Source organism: Bactrocera tryoni, unplaced genomic scaffold, assembly GCF_016617805.1.
Source record: "Bactrocera tryoni isolate S06 unplaced genomic scaffold, CSIRO_BtryS06_freeze2 scaffold_7, whole genome shotgun sequence".
NCBI lineage: Eukaryota > Metazoa > Arthropoda > Insecta > Diptera > Tephritidae > Bactrocera > Bactrocera tryoni.
The window spans coordinates 5,741,352-5,766,754 of record NW_024396366.1 but is presented as its reverse complement, the minus strand read 5'-3'; the positions used below and the strand labels follow the sequence as shown (position 1 = coordinate 5,766,754).

The window sequence follows — 25,403 nt, the reverse complement described above, 5'->3', positions numbered from 1 at the left end:
TGCTGCACAGAGGCGGGTGCGAATCTTGGCTGCAACAAGATAGTGGTCCGAGTCGATGTTAGGACCTCGGAGCGTACGAACGTCTAAAACACTGGAGACGTGTCTTCCGTCTATCACAACATGATCGATCTGGTTGGTGGCTTTTCGATCCGGAGACAGCCATGTAGCTTGATGTATCTTCTTGTGCTGGAATCTAGTACTACAGATAACCATATTTCGGGCCACGGCGAAGTCAATCAGTCTCAACCCATTTGGGGATGTTTCGTCGTGGAGGCTGAATTTACCGACCGTAGTGCCAAAGATACCTTCTTTGCCCACCCTGACGTTAAAGTCGCCAAGCACGATTTTGACATCGTGGCGGGGGCAGCTCTCATAAGCGCGTTCCAAGCGCTCATAGAAGGCATCTTTGGTCACATCGTCCTTCTCTTCCGTCGAGGCGTGGGCGCAAATCAGCGATATGTTGAAGAACCTCGCTTTGATGCGGATTGTGGCTAGACGTTCATTCACCGGAGTGAATGATAGTACTCGGCGACGGAGTCTCTCTCCCACCACGAATCCAACACCAAACTTGCGCTCCTTTATATGGCCACTGTAGTAAATGTCAGAAGGACCTATTCGTCTCTGTCCTTGTCCCGTCCATCGCATTTTTTGGACGGCGGTGATGTCAGCCTTTATTTTCGCGAGGACATCAACCAGCTGGGCAGCGGCACCTTCCCAATTAAGGGTCCGGACATTTCAGGTGCATGCCCTCAAATCGTAGTCCTTATTTCGTTTCCCATGGTCGTCATCAAAAGGGGGGTGTCTCATCCGAGGCTGTCGTTTAGATTTCATTGGTGGGCTTTTTACGTGGCGGGTCCCAAACCCAGCGCACAACCCTATGTAGGGGATGTTTCGCCTTCTCACATTAGCTCGCCTTCAAACGGATGTTCTTGGGCTACCCAGAGGATTGGCCAAAGACCGGAAGTAGTGAGCAGCTTGAGCCATGTGTAAAAGAATCGTTTCTGGCCACTCCCAAGTGAACTTTTCTCACTTGCGTGAACTTCTACACATAACTCCATCCTATGTAATTTCAGCTAGTAATTTTTTCTGGTTTAGAGAAATGTAACGAAGACGTTCGCTCTCTACTTTAATATACATATCTACCAAGAATTGATGAAAAAGTTGACTTGTACGCAGAAGGTTGAAGCATCATGTAATACACATAAAAGTCCATGCAGGAAACTATTTCATTTGGAATTTGTTGTCCGGTTGTTGGATTAATGACTGAAATATTAAAATGATATCCAAAATCTCCTTTACTGAAAATTAATGGGTACTGCAAAGCATCATAGAATCTATGAGTATCGGCTACACGCTTTAGCGTAATGTCATGTGCCCGTAGTACTATGTCTCGTGGAGAGCTCGGGTCACCAGTAACCAAAACAGCAACTTCATTGACCATCTTCGCTTATAACGCCTTTCATGTTCGCCACGTGGAGTGCGATCAGCATGAATGATAACTTTGTAGTTGTCTGAAGGTCAGTTGTCTGTTGTAATGTTCGTTGAATTTTCAATACCGTTTCTCTTTCTACTCCTTCAATATATTGGCAACGACGATTTACTTCCTTTTGTTCATCACCTATAAAGTATATCTGCAGAAATTTATGTTGATCATCATCTTCTGGAAATAGTGATTCAAATTGATGATATATCTGTCCTTTTTCAGTAAAAGTTGGTGAAAACCCGGGCATTCTTATCACTTTATCAACTCCAAAGTATGTCATTTGAAAGCAAGAGTTATACCTTCTTATTTTGCTTAGAAATTGCTTTGACTCATCTGTAACATTTAATAATAAAGTTTTCAAAGGCTCTTTTGGTTCACCAAGTAATGGAAGTGAAACTTTACCACCGGAACAGCACATTCTAGCAGTTTCATCTTTCCATTTAAAAGCATCGCAGTACTGACATTTTTGATTCATTGAGCCAATAACAATCAATGGATGATTATGATATTCAATTGAAGGATCATATTGAAACACAGTACCATTAAATACAGCTCAATCATTACGCATGAAATTTCGGCGGCGCGTGGTCTGCATGTCTGCATTATGAATTCTTCTCGCCTGCGATTGTTCTGTTGTTTCTATCGCTCTTCTAGTTGTCTGCAGTGCAGCTTGTCTTTCTAAACGAACTCGTGCCTGAAGAGGCTGCTCTCAAAACTCTTTGTCGCTCAGCTTTTGTTCAGCTGTTGTCTTCTCAGCTCTGCATGAGCCGAAGTTTCTTGATTTCATGGAACTTTTGCGGCACGGGCCCGCGATGAATTTTTGGATAGACAAGATTTCCGCTTCCGAGGCATTTTCAAAGAAAAGCAGAGTAAAAATTAACATCAGCGAGTAAGATCTAAAATAATAAAGTGACAGCTAACCACAAAAATTACGGATTACCTAAAAAAGTTGAATAGTTTTACACTGCATGTAACGACAGAAGAAAATAACAATAAATATAGAAAAATTAGAAACAGTTGAAACTACATTCAATTGAATTAGATATTGTCGTCAGCGCCAAAAATACAGTGGGACGGTATTACAGTATTCAGGGTTGAAACTTCATTACCGTAATGCTAAATAGATATCGTTGAAGCAGCTAAATTTGACGATTCTTTGACAAACAATTTTTTTATCTTTAGTAAAAAAATTTTTTAGTATAAAGTACCCTATGTTACTTCTAATACCTTCAAGAGTATATGTACAAAGCTTCATGATGATCGGTTAGGTAGTTTTTGTGTGAAAGCGTAACAAACAAACTTACATTCGCATTTATAATATTAGTAGGTATAGGGATAGGGATTTCGGTTTATCAAAAAGCCATTGGTTTTATTGATTTTTTTTTTTAATTTCTTACATATAAAAGAGTCTTCTATTCAACATATTTATATACGAAACTTTTTCTGAACATCTACCAGTCTAGTTTTCACTGAGACATTTTTGATTTATTCCATACATCTTTTCAATCAGCTCAGACTCAAAGGAATTTAAAACAACTCATTTGCTAAAAGTTCCAAAGATGATTTCTGACGAAAAACGTCCATGTACACAAGCAGAAGCTACACGCTCAAAACAAGATGCTACAAAACAAAACAGGGTGAAAGATATTTCATACACCAAATTTATTTTTGAGAGTGACAGTCTGATGCGTTAATGCACTCGATTTTCATCGTCAGCGATTCAGGAATCTTGACAATTTCTGGACGTCTCCAATGACGCAATCGTAGAATCTGACGACACAGATCTACCAGAAAATTTTAAATATTCGGCTTTCGCAATTTGCTTAGACCAATATGAAGAGACAAAAGCCATGACCTCTGATCAATTAAAACTAATAAAATCAATTTCACCTACTCCGCAAACGAGAATACAGCTGGCACAAAAACAAGCCCAAGAGGCAAGTTCAGGCATTCACCTTAAAGTGCCAGCATGCGACACAGATATATTTCATGGGGGATAGGAACAGTGGCCATCTTTCCGGGACATATTTACAGCCGTGTACATAAACCATCCTAAATTATAGAAGATACAAAACAAAAGGTCAAGCAGGCGTAATAGTCAAACAGTTCGCTCTTAATGACGAGACCCCAAACTAGTAGCAACAATAATTTAAATAGAAGCTTGTTTAAAAATCAATCGTTCGTTTCCGAAGAATATAAAGAAACGTCATGCGAACAGTGTAGAGGGCACAAGCTCAAATTTTGCAAGAAATTCAAAATGAATATCAGCGATCGAAAAAATTTCGTAAGAACGGAAAGACTTTGTACCAACTGTTTGTCACATGCGCATACGCTTCCAGATTGCGAAAACAAATTTAATTGCGTATACTGTCATAAAAGACATCATTCAATGTTACACATAACAAATGATATCTGCTTACCCCCAAACAGCGCAAATATCAAAAGAGCCTAAACCCGTGGCAAGAACGAATCTCGAAGTGCCAAATCAACAAAATTGCCAAGAAGCACCAAGCTGCTCAAAGGCATTAAAAACTCAAACTCTACGCGAGAATCAAAAGTAGGGTACTACTACCCACAGCAGACGTCTCCATCGAACATCGAGGAGAACTGTTTAAACTCAGATCCTTAATAGACCAAGGATTTATAGAGCCTAGGGAACAAAACGGACTACAGTTGCCAACAAAACTAGCAAATTTTGAAATCACGGGAATGGGCGGAAGAGTAGTTCAACACTCAAATAAAATATGTCGCATTACCCTTATTTCCCTCAAAAGCGTTGGCAAAAGCGCAGATCTATTTGCAGCTTGGGTCTGTTGGCCTAAAGCTAGTAGACCCAAACTGCAACACCCCCGCTAAAATAGATCTTCTATTAGACAGCGATCTCATACCAGGGATAATACTCGAAGTTTTTGAGAAAATATCAAACACACTTCTGGCACAAAAGACTATTTTCGGTTGGATCTTAAGTAGACTAGTTACGGAATTTGTCGCAACAATGAGAACTCAAGTTGAAGAAATCTCAAACGAGTACATAAATACACAATTAAAAAAATTTTGGGAATTAGAAGAACTACCCTCCATATCAGTCACAACCACTGAAGATCAGTATTGTGAGGACTTTTACAAATCCACTCTCGCACCTTTGCAATACAGCAGTTTCTATGTATGGAAAGAAACTTACTTAAAAAAGGTGAACTCAAATCAGAATATGATGATGTGTTAGAAAAATACCTCCATTTAGATCATATTGAGGAAGTAAACCCAGGGGAAAAAATCGCCAACGGCAAATACTACTCCTTTTACCTGCCACATCATGCAGTAGTAAATCCAAGCAAAAAAAAAAAACAATAAAAGAGTTGTTTTCAATGCCTCAAAAACCACTAGCTCGGGGGGTTCCCTAAATGATATCCTATTTATGGGACCCACACTCCAACCAGATTTAATGCTCCTGATATTAAAAATAGGCGTATATTTAAATACGTATTCATTGGGGACGTTGAAAAAATGTACTGGCAAATAGTCGTTCATAAAGACGACCAATATTTTCAACGTATTATGTTCCGAAGATCCCCCAACATCATCATGCATCATATCTACCCATTCGAAATTTCTACGAATTGTCAGAAAACACAAGGTCAGAATTTCCTCTGGCAACGGAAGTGTTAAAAAAGCGTCCGCATTAACCGCCACAACAAAAAGACAAATTTTATCCTCGGTGGCAAAACTTTTCGACCCCGCAGGAAGCGAATATCTTAAAACACGAATTATGGCTAGATGGAACCGACTGGGAAGAACAAGTGAAACCTCTTCGCTTAGAAAAATGGTCCCAGTTCGTTAACGATCTGAATGCCATTTGTCAGATACAAGTTCCACGATGGGTAAATTATTCCCCTGAACACAAAGTCGAATTACATGGCTTCTGTGACGCCTCTGAGAAGGCATACTGCGCTACTATCTATGTGCGCACGCAAAGTGACACCACGACCACAAGCCACTTATTAGCACACAAAAGTGGCTCCTTTAAAAACGCAAATGCATTTAAACATGACAAAATGCAAACTATGTATGTGGTCCGATTCCGAAAGTGTACTAGCATGGTTAGAAAAACCACCACATGCATGGAAGACGTACATTTCTAATCGAACTTTTCAACTACTTGACGTAGTGGGATCAGCCCCTTTGGCGACACGTAGCCAGTGCTGTTAATCCTGCCGATCTAGGTACAAGAGGGTGCAAGCCACTGCACCTTGCCACCACCACTCACTGGTGGAATGGCCCCCGATGGGTAATAGAATCTCTCGATTCGTGGCCACAATCACCCATGCGCAACATAATCGCTCCAGAAGATCGTAAATGATACTGGATAATGCCTACATCCTTGAACGATTTTCATCGTTTACCCGAGCTCTCAAAGTAATTGCTTACATGTTCAAATTTATAGAGCAACTCAAAACAAAGTCAAGGGATCATCTAATTTCCCATGCAATACAGTGACGCACCTAGAGTTACAAAAGGCAAAGGTCGCACTAATCGCATATACTCAAGCGCGCTACTTCAGCCACGATATACCACTACTAAGAGAATCGAAGCCGATTGATAAAAAGAGCTCACTCATAGTTCTAAACCCATTTCTAGACACGAAAGGTCTGCTTCGTGCCAATGGTCGGCTTGCTACTTCAAGCCTAACATAATATGAACGCCTCCCCATAATAATTCCAGAGGTCTCCATTTGCCACATTATTCCTCAATTACATCCACATCTTAATGCTACACGCCGAACATCGCCTCATGCAACATATGGTGAGCCAAGAGTATTATATTCCCCGCCTTAAGTCCCAAATCATGAAGTACATCTTTAAGCGCAAGATGCACCTGAACGCAACAATTTTGCTCTCCCTTTCACCACAACAGGTGTCTATTTTGCTGGGTCATTTCAGGTAAAGGCGTCCATGTTAAAGTATGTATGTATTGTATGTTTCACGACAAAGGCAGTACACCTCGAGCTATGTAGTAATCTGATGACGGAAGCTTTTTTCGCGGCATTCGCTCTCTTCGTCCCTCGATGTGGCTTCCCATCAAAGTTCACGACGTTATTAAATCGAATTGAAGCCGTTCTCAATTTGCGGCCACTCACAGTACTCTCGCAAGACCCCTCAGATCTCACCGCCTTAACTCCAATGCACCCATTCTGGCCATTCCTGAGCCAGGCGTGGAGTCGCTATCCCTATTAAATCGATGGGAAATAATTAAAATTCTTCATCATAATTTCAGCCGTCGATGAAAAGAATACATCAAGAATCTCCATGTCGAATTATCTGACAGAAATCTATAATCAACAATCTTCTCTATAGCAGCAACGACAACCGCGCGAGTGGCTACCAATGTGCCACGCACCGGGCCTACACCAACGCTCCGAACTACAGTTGCAACAGCACCGGCAACAACGCCGACAACTGTACATGCACCCGCTCCTCGTGGTGGCACCCAACCACCACCGACGCTATCATCAGGGTTTTCAGAGACCCATCGCATAAGATAACTCATCTGTCGACACCCACATCGTTTACACCATTGTGGCATATTTAGGAGTATGCGACCCTTGGAACGGCAGCAAGTTGCCGAGGTACACGGGAAAAACTGCCTTTCGCACACTCATACGACTCCAGATGAGCAGCTGCAGGGAATCCTAGACAAAACATTCGCCTAGTGTGGCCGGGATGGCTAAATGAGCCTCCGACCACCCTCACGGTTTAACACTGCCACACCACCTCTTGGCACGATTCCGATTTCTTTGGCGGTCGGGTAAAACACAGGAATTTCGGTATAAATGGGGTATGAACGGTATTCTCCAGAGGAGGAATGTGGTAATATTGCTAACACTTATATTTTTAAAATATTCCCGATTAAAAATTCAAAAATTTATATTAATAAATTATTTATATTTAGTATACACAAATAAGTGTATGATAACATTATCAGGGTGACTGAAGTACTTTTGCGTAGTACTCCTTTCTGTGTTGGCGGACTTCGGCTTTACAAAAATAACCCTGGTCGAGCTAATATTCAGTAAGTATTTTATTACGTAATATTATTATTTAATATAACCTAGTTGTTTATTAAATTTTAATAAGAAAATATCCATACGCATGGAAATATTGCTTATACTAATTTTAATATGAAATATAATTTACAGAAGCTTGTGTCTATTAGAACTAAGATTGCTTTATAAAGAAAGAGGAATTATAGCGAAAAAGAGAAAATTCAGCGAATTGCTCATATTTACTTATCATATGGCAGCGCTCCATTTCCTCATAATGGTAAGCACATAAACGATGATGTAAAAAGTAATTTTTAAAATATAAAATTCTTACTTATAAAACCTGCAAAAAGTGTAATTTGTGAATTTATCTAAATGTTTACAGTTAAATTAAATGACTTCGAAGAGAAAAATGTGCATAAAGTGTGTTTAATGTAGTGAAACGGCTTCCTAAAATCGGCACGATTCCGATTACTTTGGCGGAGGGGGAGCTTCTCCAGAGAAAAAAGATCCAAAAATAATATAAAAATAACTTTTATTTTTTAAAATATTCATTATTAAAAGTTCAAAAATTTGCACTAATAACACATGGTATTTCTCTATGTTTCACTAAATGGGTTCACGTTTTTCACTCTGTATATTTAAATATACACTCTAAACATTAAAATAAGTTCACATTTCACTTTTATTTTGCTATATTTTACCTATATTTATAAATTTAAAAATCACTTAGCACACTCATCGTTGAAAAGGTTAGATTGTTTACAATTATGAGCCTGGTCACATATTAAACAGCAAATATGTAGGATTTTTAATGATTTTTTTTTCTTTGTTTGTTTTTTCGCGTGATTCTTTTTTCTATATTAACTATAAAAAAAAATACTTTCTACATATGTACATATATGTGTAATATGTGATTTATGTGACTGAAGTACTTTCGCGTAGTACTCCTTTCTGCGTTGGTTTTATTTAAAAAATAATCGCTTTAAAAAAATAACCCTGTTCGAGCGAATACCCGGGGTGACTGAAGTACTTTCGCATAGTACTCCTTTCTGCGTTAAAATAAAAAAAATATCTTGTGTTTCGTTATAAAGTGGTTATCCTGCACTGATATTGAAACAAAATTGTAGTTTTCGTTATAAAATGGTTAAATTTTGGTTATTATAAACACAATATAAATAATATTATAATATAATATGGCACAATTCCGATTTCTTTGGCGCCGCGATTTGAATGTACCGTTGGAAAGAGGAAGTCCTCCTGATTAAAAAATAGGTACCGCAAACGCTTAGTTTACGAGATATTCGACCTTAAAGTTCAAAAATTCCCAAAATTCGAACATTTCAACAAGCTATTTTACCACATTAAACACACTTTACTCACTTTTTTCACTTCAAATTAATTAAGTTAAACCATAAACTTTTAAATAAATTCACATTTTACACTCGTAGTGAACATCATGAGTGTGCTAAAAATGACGACGAAATGATAATGTGATAATAAGGAAATTCGCTGAAATTCCTTTTTTCCCAAAAATTCCTCTATCCATTCATATGGATATGTTCTTTAATTAATTTAATAAATAAGTAAATAATATTATAATGTATAATATTATATATATTGTCACCTAATATACAAAACAAAGTATTATCAAAAATAAATGGAAAGCGCTGACAAATGTAATAACCAAAATTTAACCATTTTATAACGGAAACTCAAATTTTGATTCAATATCAGTGCAAGATAACCAAAAAATATAATCACTTTATTACGAAACTCAATATATATTTTTTTATTTTAACGCAGAAAGGAGTACGACGCGAAAGTACTTCAGTCACCCCGGGTATTCGCTCGACCAGGGTTATTTTTTTAAAGCGCGGCCGAAGGCCGCCAATGCTGAAAGGAGTACTACGCGAAAGTACTTCAGTCACATAAATCTCATATTACACATATACGAGGGCTGTCTGATAAATAACCGACCTAACCATGATGCACGCGACTTTTTCAAATTTTTTTTTTTTTTTTTTCCACATAGTCTTCTTGTAACTCCACACACTTCTCCCAGCGATGCTCCCATCTCTGCAACCCTTCCAAACATAGCGCTGGAAATGTTCATGCGCACGTTTGTGGTCTAGCGTAAGCAAACGCGGCACCCAACGCGCGGACAGCTTTCTCATGCCCAAATCTTGGTTTAATATGCGACAAACACGTTCTTTTGACATCTTCATTATCTCAGCTATTTCCCTAACTTTAATCCGGCGGTCGTCTAGTATCAATTGATGAACTTTAGCGATGTTATCGTTGGTGGTTACAGTTTTTGGACGCCCAGGACGTTCATCATCTTCCAAGCTCCTGCGACCACGTTTAAATTCAGCTGCCCATAATTTTACGGTGGTAAACGATGGTGCAGAGTCACCATACACAGAGTCCAACTCATCTTTGATTTGTGAAGGCGTATTGCCTTTCAAAAATAAAAATTTAATTACAGCTCGGTATTCAATTTTTTCCATTTTGCGGAAATCATCGAAATAGACTCACAAAAACGACTGTCAACAGATAATTACGCAAGATAAATTTCTGAAATTTTGGCGAGTAGCTATTATAATATGCACAATTTGAAGCAGAAACTTTTTTTTCAGATGTGCCGCTAGCTTCACGTTGAGGTCGGTTATTTATCAGACAGCCCTCGTGCATATGTAGAAAGTATTTTTTTATAGTTAATATAGAAAAAAGAATCACGCGAAAAAACAAACAAAGAAAAATTGTTAAAAATCCTACATATTTGCTGTTTAAGATGTGGCAAGGCTCGTTTTCCTCATAATTGTAAACAATCTAACCTTTTCAACGATGAGTGTGCTAAGTGATTTTTAAATTAATAAATTTAGGTAAAATATACCAAAATAAAAGTGAAATGTGAACTTATTTCAATGTTTAGAGTGTATATTTAAATATACAAAGTGAAAAACGTGAAAAAATTTAGTGAAACATAGAGAAATACCATGTGTTTTTAGAGCAAATTTTTGAACTTTTAATCGTGAATATTTAAAAAAATAAAAGTTATTTTTATATTATTCGGTTTTTTTTAACCCCGCCGCCAAAGTAATCGGAATCGTGCCTATAATATTACAATATAATATTACTTATTTGTTTATTAAAATAAATAAAGAACATATCCATATGAATGAATAGAGGAATTTTTGGGAAAAAAGGAATTTCAGCGAATTTCCTTATTCATCACATGGCAGCGCTCCATTTCGTCGTAATTTTTAGCACAGACATGATGTTCACTACGAGTGTCAAATGTAATTTTTAAAATAAAGATTTCTTCGGTAAAAAAACTTTTAAAAATATAAAATGTGGATTTATTTAAAAGTTTATGGTTTAATTTAATTAATTTGAAGTGAAAAATGTGAGTAAAGTGTGTTTAATGTGGTAAAATAGCTTGTTGAAATGTTCGAATTTTGGGAATTTTTGAACTTTAAGGTCGAATCTCTCGTAAACTAAGCGTTTGCGGTACCTATAACCATAAATATTTTTTAATCAGAAGGACTTCCTCTTTCCAATGGCACTTTCAAATCGCGGCGCCAAAGAAATTGGCACCTTCCACACCACACCTTCATACACAGCACTTCTAACCTTCCACATCACGCGCACATCAATACTAATACAACACACATGAGGGCACCATACAAAATTAACAAAAGGGACCGACGGACGGAGCACAGTCCTCTTTTATTCTAGATACGTGCGAATACATTTGGAGCATCTGCTCTATCCAACCATGGTATACAAAAGCCGGCAACGGCGTTTGTTTTGGGGAAACTTTAGTATACCATTCCACGATTTCAGGGTTAAAGGTGGTATGGTTGGATAGGGCTGATGCTCCAGATTAAGAAATATATAATAGCCGCCGCAAACTTATAGTTTTCGAGATATTTGCATTTAAAGTTGAAAATTTCGCTAATTTAATTTTGCAATTTCTCGAATTATGGTTAGTTAGTATGGCTATAATTTCATATTTTCTTAATCTGGAGCATCAGCCCTATCCAACCATACCACTTTTAACCCTGAAATCGTGGGATGGTATACTAAAGCCGACCCTTTGTTTTTCCCGCTTTTTCAAAACAATAATAAAGGAAAATATAACAACCTTTTAAGTACCCTAATTCTTCTTTTTGTACTTTGCCAAGCTCTTTAGAATAGTCCTCCATAATATTGCGGGGCTTTTCATCCTCAATCATTTCGTCTTCTGTTCGCCAACGATCAAAATCAATTCTCAACCAATGGGGTTTTTGAGGAGCAGGAACTAATCGAGGCCACCATTTATAATAATTTTTTTTAATGACGAATTCCACTTTGGTGTCTGTAATACGATAGCTATATTGCTATATAAAAAAAAATAATGAATGCACGATTGTGTTACCACATATTTAACATACCTCTTTATAAATTGAATCGTAAAAATGTAATTCGAATTTGTACTCATTGAATCCGCATGCTCCATATCCTTTAGAAGAAAATTCGAAACACTTTTCCGTGGCGTTTACCAATGGTGTCTGAAGTATATAATATTGATTTTTTGATTTTTCCCGCAATATTACGATTCCTTTTGATTCACGATTTGATGGTACGGTTGGATAGAGGAACAACTCACGATTAAAAAAAATATACCCATCTTAGACTTATAGTTTTCGAGATATTTGTATTTAAAGTTCAAAATTTTCTGAATGTACTACACTCTTTTTCAGTATTTTTCAAAAACTAGAAGTTTGAGGTATATGTGTAAAAATTTTTTTATCCTGAGGACCTCGTCTATCCGCTCATAACTTCAGATCGCGGCGCCTAGAGAATGGTAATCGTGCCCTTTTTCATATACATAATTTTTAACTTACTTTTGAATCTTTTAAATCTATTCTTAATGTAATATGTTCGGGGAATGTTTAGTTTAGTATCTCATTTTGAAGAGGTTTTGCGCAAAGGGGGAGGGGGCTGGGGACTTGCTACCCCCCTCATTTGAAAGGTAATGAATGGAGCTTTTGAATAATAGCACCCTTCCCCCCCTAGGACCACGGGGGGCTCTAGGGCAGCCTCCTGAAAATGGTGTAAAATCGCAGTTTTTCCATACAATTTTCACTAATTATTATAAAATGTATGTATTTTTACGCATAGAGTGACTCTATTTTTATTATTTTTATTATTTCAATGAATTAAAGTGGAAATCCACTTTATTTAAATAATAAAAACACTGAAAATTAAAAATTGTATATGTATCGGTAATACCAAGATAACCCAACCAACCATTTATACAAGACCCTGAAAAGTGGGCAATATATTTCGTCCATATAACGAAAATTTTGAATAAAAAATCGCGCGATTTTCAATATAATATATTACATTGAAACAAGCGCCGCAGGCGAAAATTTGGAATAAAAATCGCGCGATTTTTTATTCCAAATTTTCGTTATATGGACGTATTTTGTTGATACTTTCAACCCTCGATCCGAAACGAGTCCTATTTAAAGTAACCCAAATGTATATAAGACCTACCATTTTGATTCGTTGGGTTATTACTGTCTTCATTTTGTGCTTATTTTCCTCGTCGTTTGACAGTTCAAATTCAGTAATTTTGCTTACATTTAAAGGAACAGTATAACACGTAATTTAAAGCTGTTTTATTTATTAAATTGTACATAAAATTGCAACTTAAAATTCATAATTTATCTTTAATTCAATTAAATATATTTCAAAGAATGTATGTGTGTTAAATTGGTTAAATTTTTTGCAAGCAGTGCAACAAAAACTTCAAAAGAAGAGAGCCATTGTTTGAGCAAATGTGAAAATGTGCGTTTTTTGCTTACTTATATCTAAAAAACCAATTAACATTTAACAATAAATTTACATTTAAACCAAAGTTTAATTCATTGGCTATCCGTGCTATATAAATTTAAAAAAATCCGTGCACGCATTTAAGAGGAATAAGCAATGAAAATGAGATACTAAAGTAAACCCAACCCATATGTTCTCTTGTCTGTGCCCAAAACACTAATGGCTGGAGAGTATTTGTACTAAAATTGTGTTTTATATTTTTACAATATTACAACTATATTACACAAAGTAGCAATCCTTACTTCTTAATCATTGTTAACAATTCAGTGGTTTCCGTTATGTATTTACCGGCAACGTTGAAATAATCACATCCATGTACGTAGGAATATATATGTATGTAGAGATAGACGAATGATAAAACCACTTAATAATTAATAGTCGTGATTTTTCGACACTTCAGGAAGGAATCAATGAATCGATGTTGAATCTACATTGTAGATTTAACGGGGTATCTCGACAGGCAAAAATTTATTGTATACTAACTGTATTGCTGTACGTATCATAGATAAATTGATCACAATCTCTTTTCTTGCTCTCTCGCTTGTCAGCTAGCAGCGAACCCTGATCTGTTTTCAGAACTGGTAACAAAAGACAATCAGGGTCCCGTCACCCAGCAGTTAGTGAAAAAGGCGGGATGCCAGAAGAGCAGCGCTAAAACGAACTGCTAAAATTAGTGCGTTGTTAAAATTTTGTAAAATTAGATGTCAGTGGTGTGTAAAATTACTTATATATATGAGTGATATAGGCCTCCTGGGGAACCGAGCACCCAAAAAAATATCGGTATTGTGCTATTTGCATACCTGAGTGGTAATGTGGAAACTGCAAAATGCCTAAAAGTTGTTTATAAAATGCCCAATCTAATATTTTTCAGCAGTTGCATCATTGTCAAATGTTATAAAAAATGCGAGTTTTGACAGCTCTCTCTAGAACCAAAGAGTCTCGTATCAAGTTATCTACGGTACGTATTGCTTGCGGAGGCACCATATTGCTTTAGGAATACAATAATTATCCCTACAAGACGTAGGTAACAGATTGCGCAAGCACATTGAAACATTTTCAGCTGTTCACTAAAAGTGCCCATACACGAGCACACAAGTGCGTTCGATCGGTATGAATTCGTTTGCCCATACACGACACACAATTCCATTTTGCGTTCGTTCTTTACAGAGTTAACATGTGCGACAGGGAAGCGGAACATTTCTTCGAATTTATTTCTAATGTAGTACTTTTATCTATTTCTTTGCATTTCGTTAATAAGTTATTCCAACTTTCATTTTTCTCAATTTTATTTTTATATTTGTCACTTTTCATTTGCCAAATTGCCAACTCATTTTTTATAAGATCAATATATTCTGATACGAAATCTTTATTAAGGGGGAGCCTGCTTTAGAAGCTTCAAACAATCCATTTTTTTTATACTCTCGCAACAAAGTTGCTAAGGAGAGTATTATAGTTTTGTTCACATAACGGTTGTTTGTAAGTCCTAAAACTAAAAGAGTCAGATATAGGGTTATATATACCAAAGTGATCAGGGTGACGAGTAGAGTTGAAATCCGGATGTCTATCCGTCCGTCCGTCCGTCTGTCCGTTCGTCCGTGCAAGCTGTAACTTGAGTAAAAATTGAGATATCATGATGAAACTTGGCACACGTATTTCTTGGCTCCATAAGAAGGTTAAGTTCGACGATGGGCAAAATCGGCCCACTGCGACGCCCACCAAATGGCGAAAACCGAAAACCTATAAAGTGTCATAACTAAGCCATAAATAAAGATATTAAAGTGAAATTTGACACAAAGGATCGCATTAGGGAGAGGCATATTTGGACGTAATTGGAAAAGTGGGCGTGGCCCCGCCCCCTACTAAGTTTTTTGTACATATCTCGGAAACTACTATAGCTATGTCAACCAAACTCTATAGAGTCGCATTTACATATACAGTTCAAAAATGGAAGAAGTCGCATAATAACCACGCCCACCTCCCATACAAAGGTTAGGTTGAAAATCACTAAAAGTGCGTTAACCGACTAACAAAAAACGCCAGAAAAACTAAATTTCACGAAAGAAATGGCACAAGGAAGCTGCACCCAGGCTCTTTTTAAAAATTGAAAATGGGAGTGGCGTCGCTCACTTATGGACTAAAAACCATATCTCAGGAACTACTAGACCGATTTCAATGAAATTCAGTACATAATATTTTCTTAACACCCTGATGACATGTACGAAATATGGGTGAAATCGGTTCACAACCACGCCTTCTTCCAATATAACGCTATTTTGAATTCCATCTGATGCCTTCTCTGTATAATACGAGTATATACATTAGGGACCAATGATGATAGCGGAATAAAACTTTACACAAATACGGTATTTGAAAAATATGTCAATGACGGATAAGGAAATCTCGATTATCACTTTATCATGCGAGAGTATAAAATGTTCGGTGACACCCGAACTTAGCCCTTCCTCACTTGTTTTTGCTTAAATTTCCTTAAAAATTATTTAAGAATACGTCCCAAAGTTATAGATGGGAATTCGAAATATTATCGAAGCTAGAAGGGAAGTGACCGAGCGTCTGGCAGATATATGTATGAGCGCTTGGCAAAAAGCGAAAACTTTGAAGCGTGATTTCTCGGTTTCTCATTTTTACGATTATTCTTAATTGGCGGGAAGGAATCGTATGGAATTAGGGCAAAGTTTATTATCATTGGCATAAAATTAACTTCTTTTTAAACTAAAAAAACTTTTAAGAAAAGTCTAGTTTTAACATAATTTTAAACAGCGTAAAGTAAAAATTTTTGGTCAAAAGACACTATTTATTCAATTTTTAACAAAAATTTAAAATTTTACACTTTTTTTGGAATTTTCTTAGTTTAACTAGAAGATAAATTCATAAAAAATATGCATCTCTTTGAATTTTTTGTTTCCAATAGAAATTGCGACCTGCATCCTGCCAGCCGTCCGAAAAATGCACATGCGAGATGCATCGGGCAATTGCTACACAAAGGCAGAATATCAAAGATTTCGTATCCAAAAAATTTGTGAAAGATGTTCAAATATATGACTATAAAACCTAGAAATTTGGCTTGAATAAATTATTTCTTTCCCTCCCAAAAAAATCCTCAAAAAAATAGATTTTTTGAAGCCTCGAAAGCAGGCTCTCCCCTTAACACTTGCCATTGTCCGCGATCTTCACTGTTCGGCGACACGAGAGAAATGACATTTTGTGCGCAGAGAACGCCATACACGATACACATGTTCGCGCACCGATCGTAAAAAATCAAACATTTTCGCGAACATGGATCGGTACGCGAACAAGCCCATACACGATAAACCGTAAGCGCACACATACCGATCGAACGCACTTGTGTGCTCGTGTATGGGCACCTTAACACTGTTACATTTTCTGGAAATTTCAATTGAATGGTAGAATACGTAAGTAAGATAGAGAAAAACTATCGACATTCTAAGCATATTGTAATATTAACTTGCTAGAATAGGAGAAACATATGCCCAATTTTTCAAGAAGAAGAAACCGAAAAGCGCAGTTTATTTTGGATTTTAAAAAGGTAAATTCGTTTTTTTCATAATTTAATATTTTATAATTAATTTCATATATATGTATATATATATATATGTTACTAAGTTCTTTTATATACAGAAAACGAAAAAGCTTAACAAGGAGAAAAAGGTAAGCACTGTGAATTGAATGTCGTGTGTGTAATTAAAATTTTTAATATTACAGAAATCATTTGGAGCATTTGGATGCGTATAACAAACAAATAAGAGAGTAAGTTTTAAATTATTAAAGTTAAATAGTGCATATTTAATTCAAATAGATGTTATAATTTGTGCATTTTTGTAAAATATGTAATTTGTGCGTTATATCTACATAAGTATATATATACATACATACATGTGTAAATGTTAAAAATTTAAAATCTAAATTTAAACGAATTGTGCGGCTACAATTATAATTATGTCGACTTTAGAATACCGTCCCAGGATTTCGGAATAAAATGGGTATGGTCGGAGAGAGGAGGTTCTTCAGGTCAATATTGCAATCCTTTAGTTGATGTTGAATCTTCCCTGCAAGTCGGGTAGCTGTTAGCAAACGTGTAAGCGACTTGTTATTGTTCACTTTTGCATTCGTTAAAATATTTGTTACTTTTGTTCAGAGAGTGGGAAAAAAGTAACACATAGCTATTTAATGTTCAATGGTTATCTCGCTCTGAACAATGGCAAATATCGCATGCTGCCTTGTTCTAACAGAATACGTACATATGTTAGCAAATCTCTTCACAGTATGTTACGGGTAACAAAATCTTTTGTTAGCGCATAGCTTACCTATGTGTTATGGATAACAAAAAGTATTTGTTACCCGAATATCTGTTAGTGTTATTATTTTCGTTATCAGTTTGTTACCTATAACATATATGCATGTAAGCAAGAACAAGCAGTAACAAGATTATCTGTTACCCATTTGTTACTTCTAGCAAATTCAATCTTTTAAATAAAATTCAGTTTTTTATTATTATTTCGCTTTATTTAATAATAAAATCAAAATAATCAAATACTTACTTAAACTAATAATTTGCCTATTATTATTACATTCGGCAGAAAGATATTTATTTCAGTATAAAAATTATAATTCTAAAAATGCATATTTGTAACAGTAAAATTAGAAACTTCAACTTACAAATTAGAACTAATATGAGCAACTTGAAACTAATATTTACAACTTAAAACTAATATATGTAAGTAATAATAAGAAAACTTATATTAATTTTGCCTTAAGCTTATGCTTTTTTTGCTTAAAACGATTGTGGCTTAAGGCCACAGATTTCCGGTGATCCCCACAGATAGTGCTTTTATCCTTGTCAGGAAATATATCTAAAATGAAACGTTAAAAGTTAAGGCATTCAAATATATATCAGTAAAAAAAACCTACCAAAAACTAACCCTACGCACTTTAGCTTTAGTAGGGATTCCTTCTCCTTGCGCCCCTCTAAATTGTAGTCGTACATTACATCGTCAGAAAACATACCACGCAGTACGTCGTCCACACTGCCTTTTGCGCCCTTTGACTTCAATATTAGCCGCATCTGTAAAAAAAAAAAATACAGTAAATTATATTACAATCGCATAACATTTAAAAACGAAGTATTTACCATAGCATCCTCGCTTTCCTTTTGTGAAAGTTTGTCTTCCACGAAGCTCATGTGCTCTTTCGATGACATGCGCAGTTTCGAAGCGAGCTCCACGTAATGCTCGTCCTCCAAGTCACCGGCGATGCGGCTAATTGAATGGTGCGCCTTTGCCGCTATGACGCGGCATTCGCGCAATATTTTACTTTGTGCCTGCACCTCGGCCTTTTCTGGCATCTAGAAAATTAAAATATAAAAACCAGCTTCTGTTTTAATTTGGTAATGAAATACTGCGTTACTTACTTTGTCTGTTAGGGACTTTTCAATGGCAGTGAGACGGGTCTCAATGGCATCCAGCTTCTGGATTATATCTGAAAAACATAAATGTATTTTTATTAAGCAAATACTTACTAGGGAGGATTTAGTCATGTGTGGAAGTTCACGCAAGTGAGGAAAGCTCTCTGATCGCCATTCACTTGGGAGTGGCCAGAAACGATTCTTTTACACATGGCTCAAGCAGCTCACTACTCCCGGTCCTTGACCAAGTATCCTCTGAGTAGCCTAAGAACATCCGTTTGAAGGTGAGCTTAAGTGAGAAGGCGAAACATCCCCTGCATAGGGTTGTGCGCTGGGTTTGGGACCCGCCACGTAAAAAAAACACCCCCAGTGAATAGGTATAACCAGCCTCGGATGAGAGTAACTCTTGCCAATAGGTGTTACTTCGGACTGAGTAGGCAATTGAGAAGCAAAGTCCTCTCTCGACAAACAAAAACCAAACTCTATAAGTCACTCATAATTCCCGTCCTGCTATATGGTGCAGAGTCTTGGACGATGTCAACAACGGATGAGTCGACCTTGCGAGTTTTCGAGAGAAAAGTTCTGCGAAAGATTTATGGTCCTTTGCGCGTCAGCCATGGCGAATACCGCATTCGATGGAACGATGAGCTGTACGAGATATACGACGACATCGACATAGTTCAGCGAATTAAAAGACAGCGGCTACGCTGGCTAGGTCATGTTGTCCGGATGGGCGAAAACACTCCAGCTCTGAAAGTATTCGACGCAGTACCCGCCCGGGGAAGCAGAGGAAGAGGAAGACCTCCACTCCGTTGTAAGGACCAAGTGCAGAAGGACCTAGCTTCGCTTGGAATATCTAATTGGCGCCACGTAGCGAAAAGAAGAAACGACTGGCGCGCTGTTGTTAACTCGGCTATAATCGCGTAAACGCGTTAATACATTTTACCTGCATGGCCGCCAGACGATGGTGACGGTACTACAATTTGTGACGGTTCTGCTGGAGGAGCGCAAACGAGATTTGAGATATTTTTTTGAACACTTTATCTGTAAAAAAATATTATTAAAAAACGAAAAATATTTATGTTCAATACCATTTCTATGGGGCTCAACGTTTGTTAGCATTCCACTTCGGAATCCATTTCTTCCACGAGGTCATCGAAATTCATTCTATGAAAAATCATAAAAAAGGTGATGGAACTAAAAGAATTTTATCATCTATAGGTATGGCAAAATACTTATATTTAATATCTAGCCTACTAAAAACTACCTCATTTTCTGAAACTTTACCTACAAGTATGCCTCAATCTGCAGAAGCAACTGGCTTTTGTAAATAATCGTAAGTCTCAGAAAAAAGAAGGCCTATAAAAACATTGCCCTCTACTTTATTTTAATTTTAATTTAATTTTTAAAATCATGATTCGGAGCAGAAGTGCGTATATGTATATTCGAACTATGTTCACTTTTATTCATTATGAAACACTAAGGTTGTTTTTATTTCAAACAATTTTAGATATTCTGCGTACGAACAGATATCTTGGACAAACAAGTGAACATTTTTAGTTATAGAGGAGGTTCTCCATTTCAATAATATATATAGTTATACTCGCGGGAATATTCGAGATGTTTGCGTTTAAAGCTTAAATTACCACTATTTGAAGAACGTATTTTTTCGATTTAAAATTAATTTTAGACTTATATTTCGCATTTTTATGTCCGCTAGCACTTCACTAATTTGTGTGACTTCTTTTTAATATTAAACTTATTGTTCAATTATATTTACTTAACATAAACTAAAGGATTGCAATATTGATCTGAAGAACCTCCTCTATCCGACCATATCCATTTTATTCCCGAAATCTTGGGACGGTATTTTAAAGTCGATATTAAATCTTTTACATTTACACATGGATGTATGTATATATATATGTGGGCACACTAACAAGATGCATCACATCTGACAGCACTGTTTGTCAGTTATTCTATTATTTTTCTATTACTTCATTCTCTTTATATTCTTGGAAATTTACAGTTTCCAACTAAATTCCTATTCTTAGCTTACAGTTTTAAGAAGCGTAAAATGGTTGGCATTGTTACCACCATCAACTAGCCGGTGTCTCAAACTACTCAGAGATGCCCCTCCAGATGAGCTTGCTGAAGTTGCAGACGAGCTAATGGAAAACCAGGCTGGCCATTCCTTTATGGCTACACATCACCAGCCTGCCCAGGCAGCACACAGGGGCGACAAATTCGAAAATACTCTGCTCACCAGCATGGCAAAGGACTTGTCAGGCCTTAAACTTGCCATAGCCGACCTGGTGACCTCTATCAAGGACCAGGGAATTACTCCAGACCGACCCAAACCTGCATCTGGCCGTTTCCAGCAGTCATCATCGAAGGAAGAGCCAGCCTCAGACAAGAAGAAGTTCTGCTACTATCACCGTCTCTATGGGTCCAGAGCCAAAATGTGCGAGCATCCTTGCACCTTCGACTCATCGGCGGAAACTAACTTCGCTGTCGACCATTCAGGCAGCCGGCGACAGCATAGAGGCTAACACACCACCAACCAGAGAGCATCGCCTTCACATTCATGATCGCACAACAAACATGAGATTTCTTGTCGATTCTGGATCAGTGATCTCTCTCATGCCCAAGTCCGCCATCAATCACACGCTCACAGAAGATGATCTGACTCTCGTCGCAGCCAACGGGACCGTTATCCGAACCTACGGTCGAAAAGTCATCACCCTTGATTTCAGTTTTCGCCGTACATTTAATTGGTCTTTTATAATCGCAGATGTCAAGTCAGCCATTCTCGGTGCAGACTTCCTGGTCCACTTTGCATTGCTTCTAGATCTCAAAGGACGATGTCTCATCGATACAACCTCGTCATGCACAACTCAGGGCACACTATCTCAGGCCACGGTACACAGCATTTCAACAATCGATCGCTCAATCTGTCCTGGTGCGCATGACGCCAAATACCTGCAATTACTCAACCAATTCATCGACATAACTCATCCCAGCACCAATCCTGTCACAGCCACTGACAATCAAGTCGCTCATCACATTGAGACAACTGGGCCACCAGTATTTGAGAGCCCGGCGAGAAACTACAAATAGCTAAAGATGACTTTGACCTCCTGCTACATCATGGCGTGATCCGTCCATCGAGCAGCTCATGGGCAAGCCTTATCCATATGGTGCCAAAGAAAAGAGGTGGATGGCGCACCACAGGTGACTATCGTAAACTCAACGCAAATACAGTTCCAGATCGATATCCAGTCCCTCATGGGGATGACATTCTCTAGCGTCTCCACGGATCCACCGTTTTCTCCACCATCGACTTAGTCAGGGCTTACCATCAGATACCCATGGCCAAGTCAGACATTGCCAAAACAGCTGTAACCACCCCTTTTGGACTTTTCGAATTTCTGGGTATGCAATGCCACGCAGACTTTTCAAAGACATATGGACAACATCCTCAGAGTTTTAACCTCGTTGGCTGCTTCATAGACGATCTGATTGTCCAATCTCAGTCCCACGAATAACACCTACGACATCTCACCACCATCTTTGAAGTCCTGCGGGCACATCATCGCACCATCAATCCAAAGAAGTGCCAGTTTGGCAAGTCTGAAGTCATCTACCTGGGGTACACTATCAACAAAGACGGCTACACTCCTCCCGCCGAACGCACGCAGCAATCGCCGATTACACAAAGCCAGAAACCGTCAGCGATCTACGTCGTTTCCTGGGAATCGTCAACTACTACCGGCGAGCGATTCCTCAAGCGGCCCAGATACAATCACCACTGACGGACTTTCTCAAGCATGCCAAGAAGAAGGACAACACTAAAATACAGTGGACACCTTCTGCAGATCAAGCCTGGCAAGACTGCAAGAAAAGTGTCATCCAAGCCACGCGCCTGGCTTCCCTCGCACCAAACGCCATCCTCTCATTGAGATCTGACGCCTCGGATACAGCCATTGGGGGCGTTCTTGAACAGCGACACAAAGACTCATGGCAACCACTGGCCTTTTTCTCCCGAAAGCTCAGTCCAGCAGACGTACGATCGTGAACTTCTAGCCATCTTTGCCGCCATCAAGTTTTTCAAGCACATTCTCGAGGGAAGAAACTTCAGCATCTTCACCGACCACAAGCCAATCATCTACGCATTTTCTCAACGTGCTGACAAGGCATCACCTCGCCAACTACGTCAATTGGACTACATCTCAAAGTTCTCAACTCAGATTTTCCATACGAAGGGCACAGAAAACGTCGTAGCTGATGCGCTTTCGAGAATTAATGCCATAACCATGCCAACCAAACTTGATGCTGAGACCATTGCGCTGGCACAACTCCAAGATGATCAGCTTAATGATCTCCAATCCAGTACATCTCTCAAGCTGAACCTGCTGAACATTGAAGGTCATGATATGCTATGTGAAGTGACCAATAATATTGTGCGCCCTTATCTTCCACAGCCACTCAGACGCCAGGCCTTTGACATCAGGGCCACAGTCAAGGAACTCACCGGAAGATTCGTCTGGCCAGGTATTAGAAAAGACGCACTCCTCTGCTCCAGACACTGCATACCATGTCAACGTTCCAAGGTCCATCGTCACAATCGCACCACACCAAACCACATTGACGTACCAGATAATCGCTTCGAGCACGTCCACCTGGATCTCATAGAGCTGCCCAGAGTCAAGGACCTTCGCTACTGTCTGACGATCATTGACCGCTTCAGCAGACGGCCACACGCCATACCACTCAACAACATGACAGCTGAGACAGTTGCACACGCCTTTTACACTCAGTGGATTTGTCAATTCGGTACACCATTGACAATCACCACTGATCAAGGTCTGCAGTTCGAATCAACACTGTTCACCTCACTCTCACGAATGCTAGGCATTCATCGTATCAGAACGACGCCGTATCATCCTCAATCGAATAGTCTGGTGGAACGGTGGCACCGCACACTCAAGGCGGCTCTCATGTGCAATAATGAGACACCTTGGCCGGACATGCTACCGTCAGTTCTACTACGACTCCGAACCGTATACAAACCAGATCTGAAAGCATCTCCTGCTGAAATTTTTTTCGGGACTACACTGCGTATACCCGGTGATTTCTTTGATACTGCAAGCACACCAGCTGATCCACAAACATTCGTGAGGAAATACAGACAAATCATCCAAGCAATCAGGCCAACACCAACAGCTCATCACACCAAACACAAGCTGTTCCTACTCAAAAACCTTGACACGTGCACCCACGTCTTCAAGAGAGTAGACTCCATCAAGAAGCCTCTGCAACAACCATACACTATCCTCCATGAAGTCATCCAGTGTGTAGATGACAAAACCTACATCATCAGGATCAATGGGGCAGACAAAACAGTCTCAATCGACATGCTAAAGCCAACATACATTGTGTTAACAGACAACTCACAACCAACACCTTAAAAAGTCTAGCAGGACTTTATTTGAGGGGGAGTACTGTGGGCACACTAACAAGATGCATCCCATCTGGCAGCACTGTTTGTCAGTTATTCTATTATTTTTCTATTACTTCAGTCTCTGTATATTCTTGGAAATTTACAGTTTCCAACTAAATTCCTATTCTTAGTTTACAGTTTTAAGAAGCGTCACTTTTTGTACAGACGCCATCAGAAATATAAGTGTTTTTAAGATCTCTTCAATCAATAAATGTTTTTATATTAAATGTGTGTGTTAATATTTATAATTTATTTAAATTATAAATATTATAATTTACATATTAAATTATAATATTTATAATTTAATATGTAAATATAACGCACAAATTACATATTTCACAAAAATGCAGAAATTATAACCTCTATTTGAATTAAATATGCACTATTTAATAATTTAAAACTTACTCTGTTATTTGTTTGTTATACGCATCCAAATGCTCCAAATGATTTCTGTAATATTAAAAATTTTAATTACACACACGACATTCAATTCACAATGCTTACCTTTTTCTCCTTGTTAAGCTTTTTCGTTTACTCTATATAAAAGAAATTAGTAACATATATATGTATATATACATATATAAGAAATTAATTATAAAATATCAAATTATGAAATAACGAACTTACCTCTTTAAAATCCAAAATAAACTGCGCTTTTCGTTTTCTTCTTGTTGAAAAATTGGGCATTCGTCTCTCCTATTCTAGCAGGTTAATATTACAATAGGGGTATTCGCTTGCTCTTGCATATATTTCCTCTTGGTGCACCGGCACAACAACAAACACACGCAGAACATTATTTGCAATGGCTGTAAAATATGTCAGACCAAAACCCATGTATATTTGCGTGCAATGTTACTCAAAAATATAATTGCAACCCTGTTTTAGCTGTCATTTTACATAAAGACATATTACGTCGTTAAATTGTTGAAGAAGGTAAGTTTTAAATAGATTTTATAATTTCTATTTAAATTATAAAGATTTGTTACAGTTTTTTTTGCTAAAAATTTATGCAGAAGGTGCGCCAATTCACAATAGCCATGTATAATAGTCATTC

At 37.8% G+C, this 25,403-nt stretch overlaps 2 protein-coding genes across 8 annotated transcripts in view; both read right to left on the bottom strand.

Annotated features, from left to right (window-relative positions):
- LOC120781420 (very-long-chain (3R)-3-hydroxyacyl-CoA dehydratase 3) overlaps positions 1-14,287 on the bottom strand; it is a 33,609-nt gene extending 19,322 nt beyond the window's left edge. For 2 of the 6 annotated variants that reach the window (XM_040113637.1, XM_040113638.1), the window contains exons 1-3: positions 13,695-14,037; positions 11,960-12,076; positions 11,671-11,905 (exon numbers count right to left, since the gene is read on the bottom strand). In XM_040113637.1, the coding sequence (XP_039969571.1) occupies positions 11,671-11,905; positions 11,960-12,076; positions 13,695-13,721 (379 nt within the window). In that variant the 5' untranslated portion in view covers positions 13,722-14,037. Of the gene's footprint in view, positions 1-11,670; positions 11,906-11,959; positions 12,077-13,694; positions 14,068-14,206 lie in introns of those variants that run through there. The other 4 variants (XM_040113640.1, XM_040113636.1, XM_040113639.1 and 1 more) reach the window with 4 other exon arrangements.
- Positions 14,288-18,084: 3,797 nt separating this feature from the next.
- On the bottom strand, positions 18,085-24,794 carry LOC120781703. 2 transcript variants are annotated; one of them, XM_040113928.1, is made up of 7 exons: positions 24,755-24,794; positions 19,938-20,013; positions 19,793-19,843; positions 18,853-18,920; positions 18,574-18,786; positions 18,354-18,507; positions 18,085-18,295 (listed from the first exon to the last, which is right to left on the bottom strand). In XM_040113928.1, exons 2-7 carry the CDS (start codon positions 19,966-19,968, stop codon positions 18,180-18,182), a joined length of 633 nt encoding a protein of 210 aa, XP_039969862.1. In that variant the 5' UTR covers positions 19,969-20,013; positions 24,755-24,794; the 3' UTR covers positions 18,085-18,179. The 2 variants fall into 2 exon arrangements, with proteins under 2 accessions (XP_039969862.1, XP_039969863.1); XM_040113929.1 differs by lacking the exon at positions 19,793-19,843 and having other exon boundaries at positions 18,087-18,295.
- Between the last annotated feature and the right edge of the window lie 609 nt (positions 24,795-25,403).

Coding starts and splice junctions, on each gene's coding strand:
- LOC120781703 (XM_040113928.1), bottom strand. CDS start 19,968: ATGCTAACAAACGTTGAGCCCCATAGAAATG. Junction 18,921..19,792: donor ATCGTCTGGCGGCCATGCAG/GTAAAATGTATT, acceptor TATGTTTTTCAG/ATATAATCCAGAAGCTGGAT. Junction 18,296..18,353: donor GTGCGTAGGGTTAGTTTTTG/GTAGGTTTTTTT, acceptor GTTTCATTTTAG/ATATATTTCCTGACAAGGAT.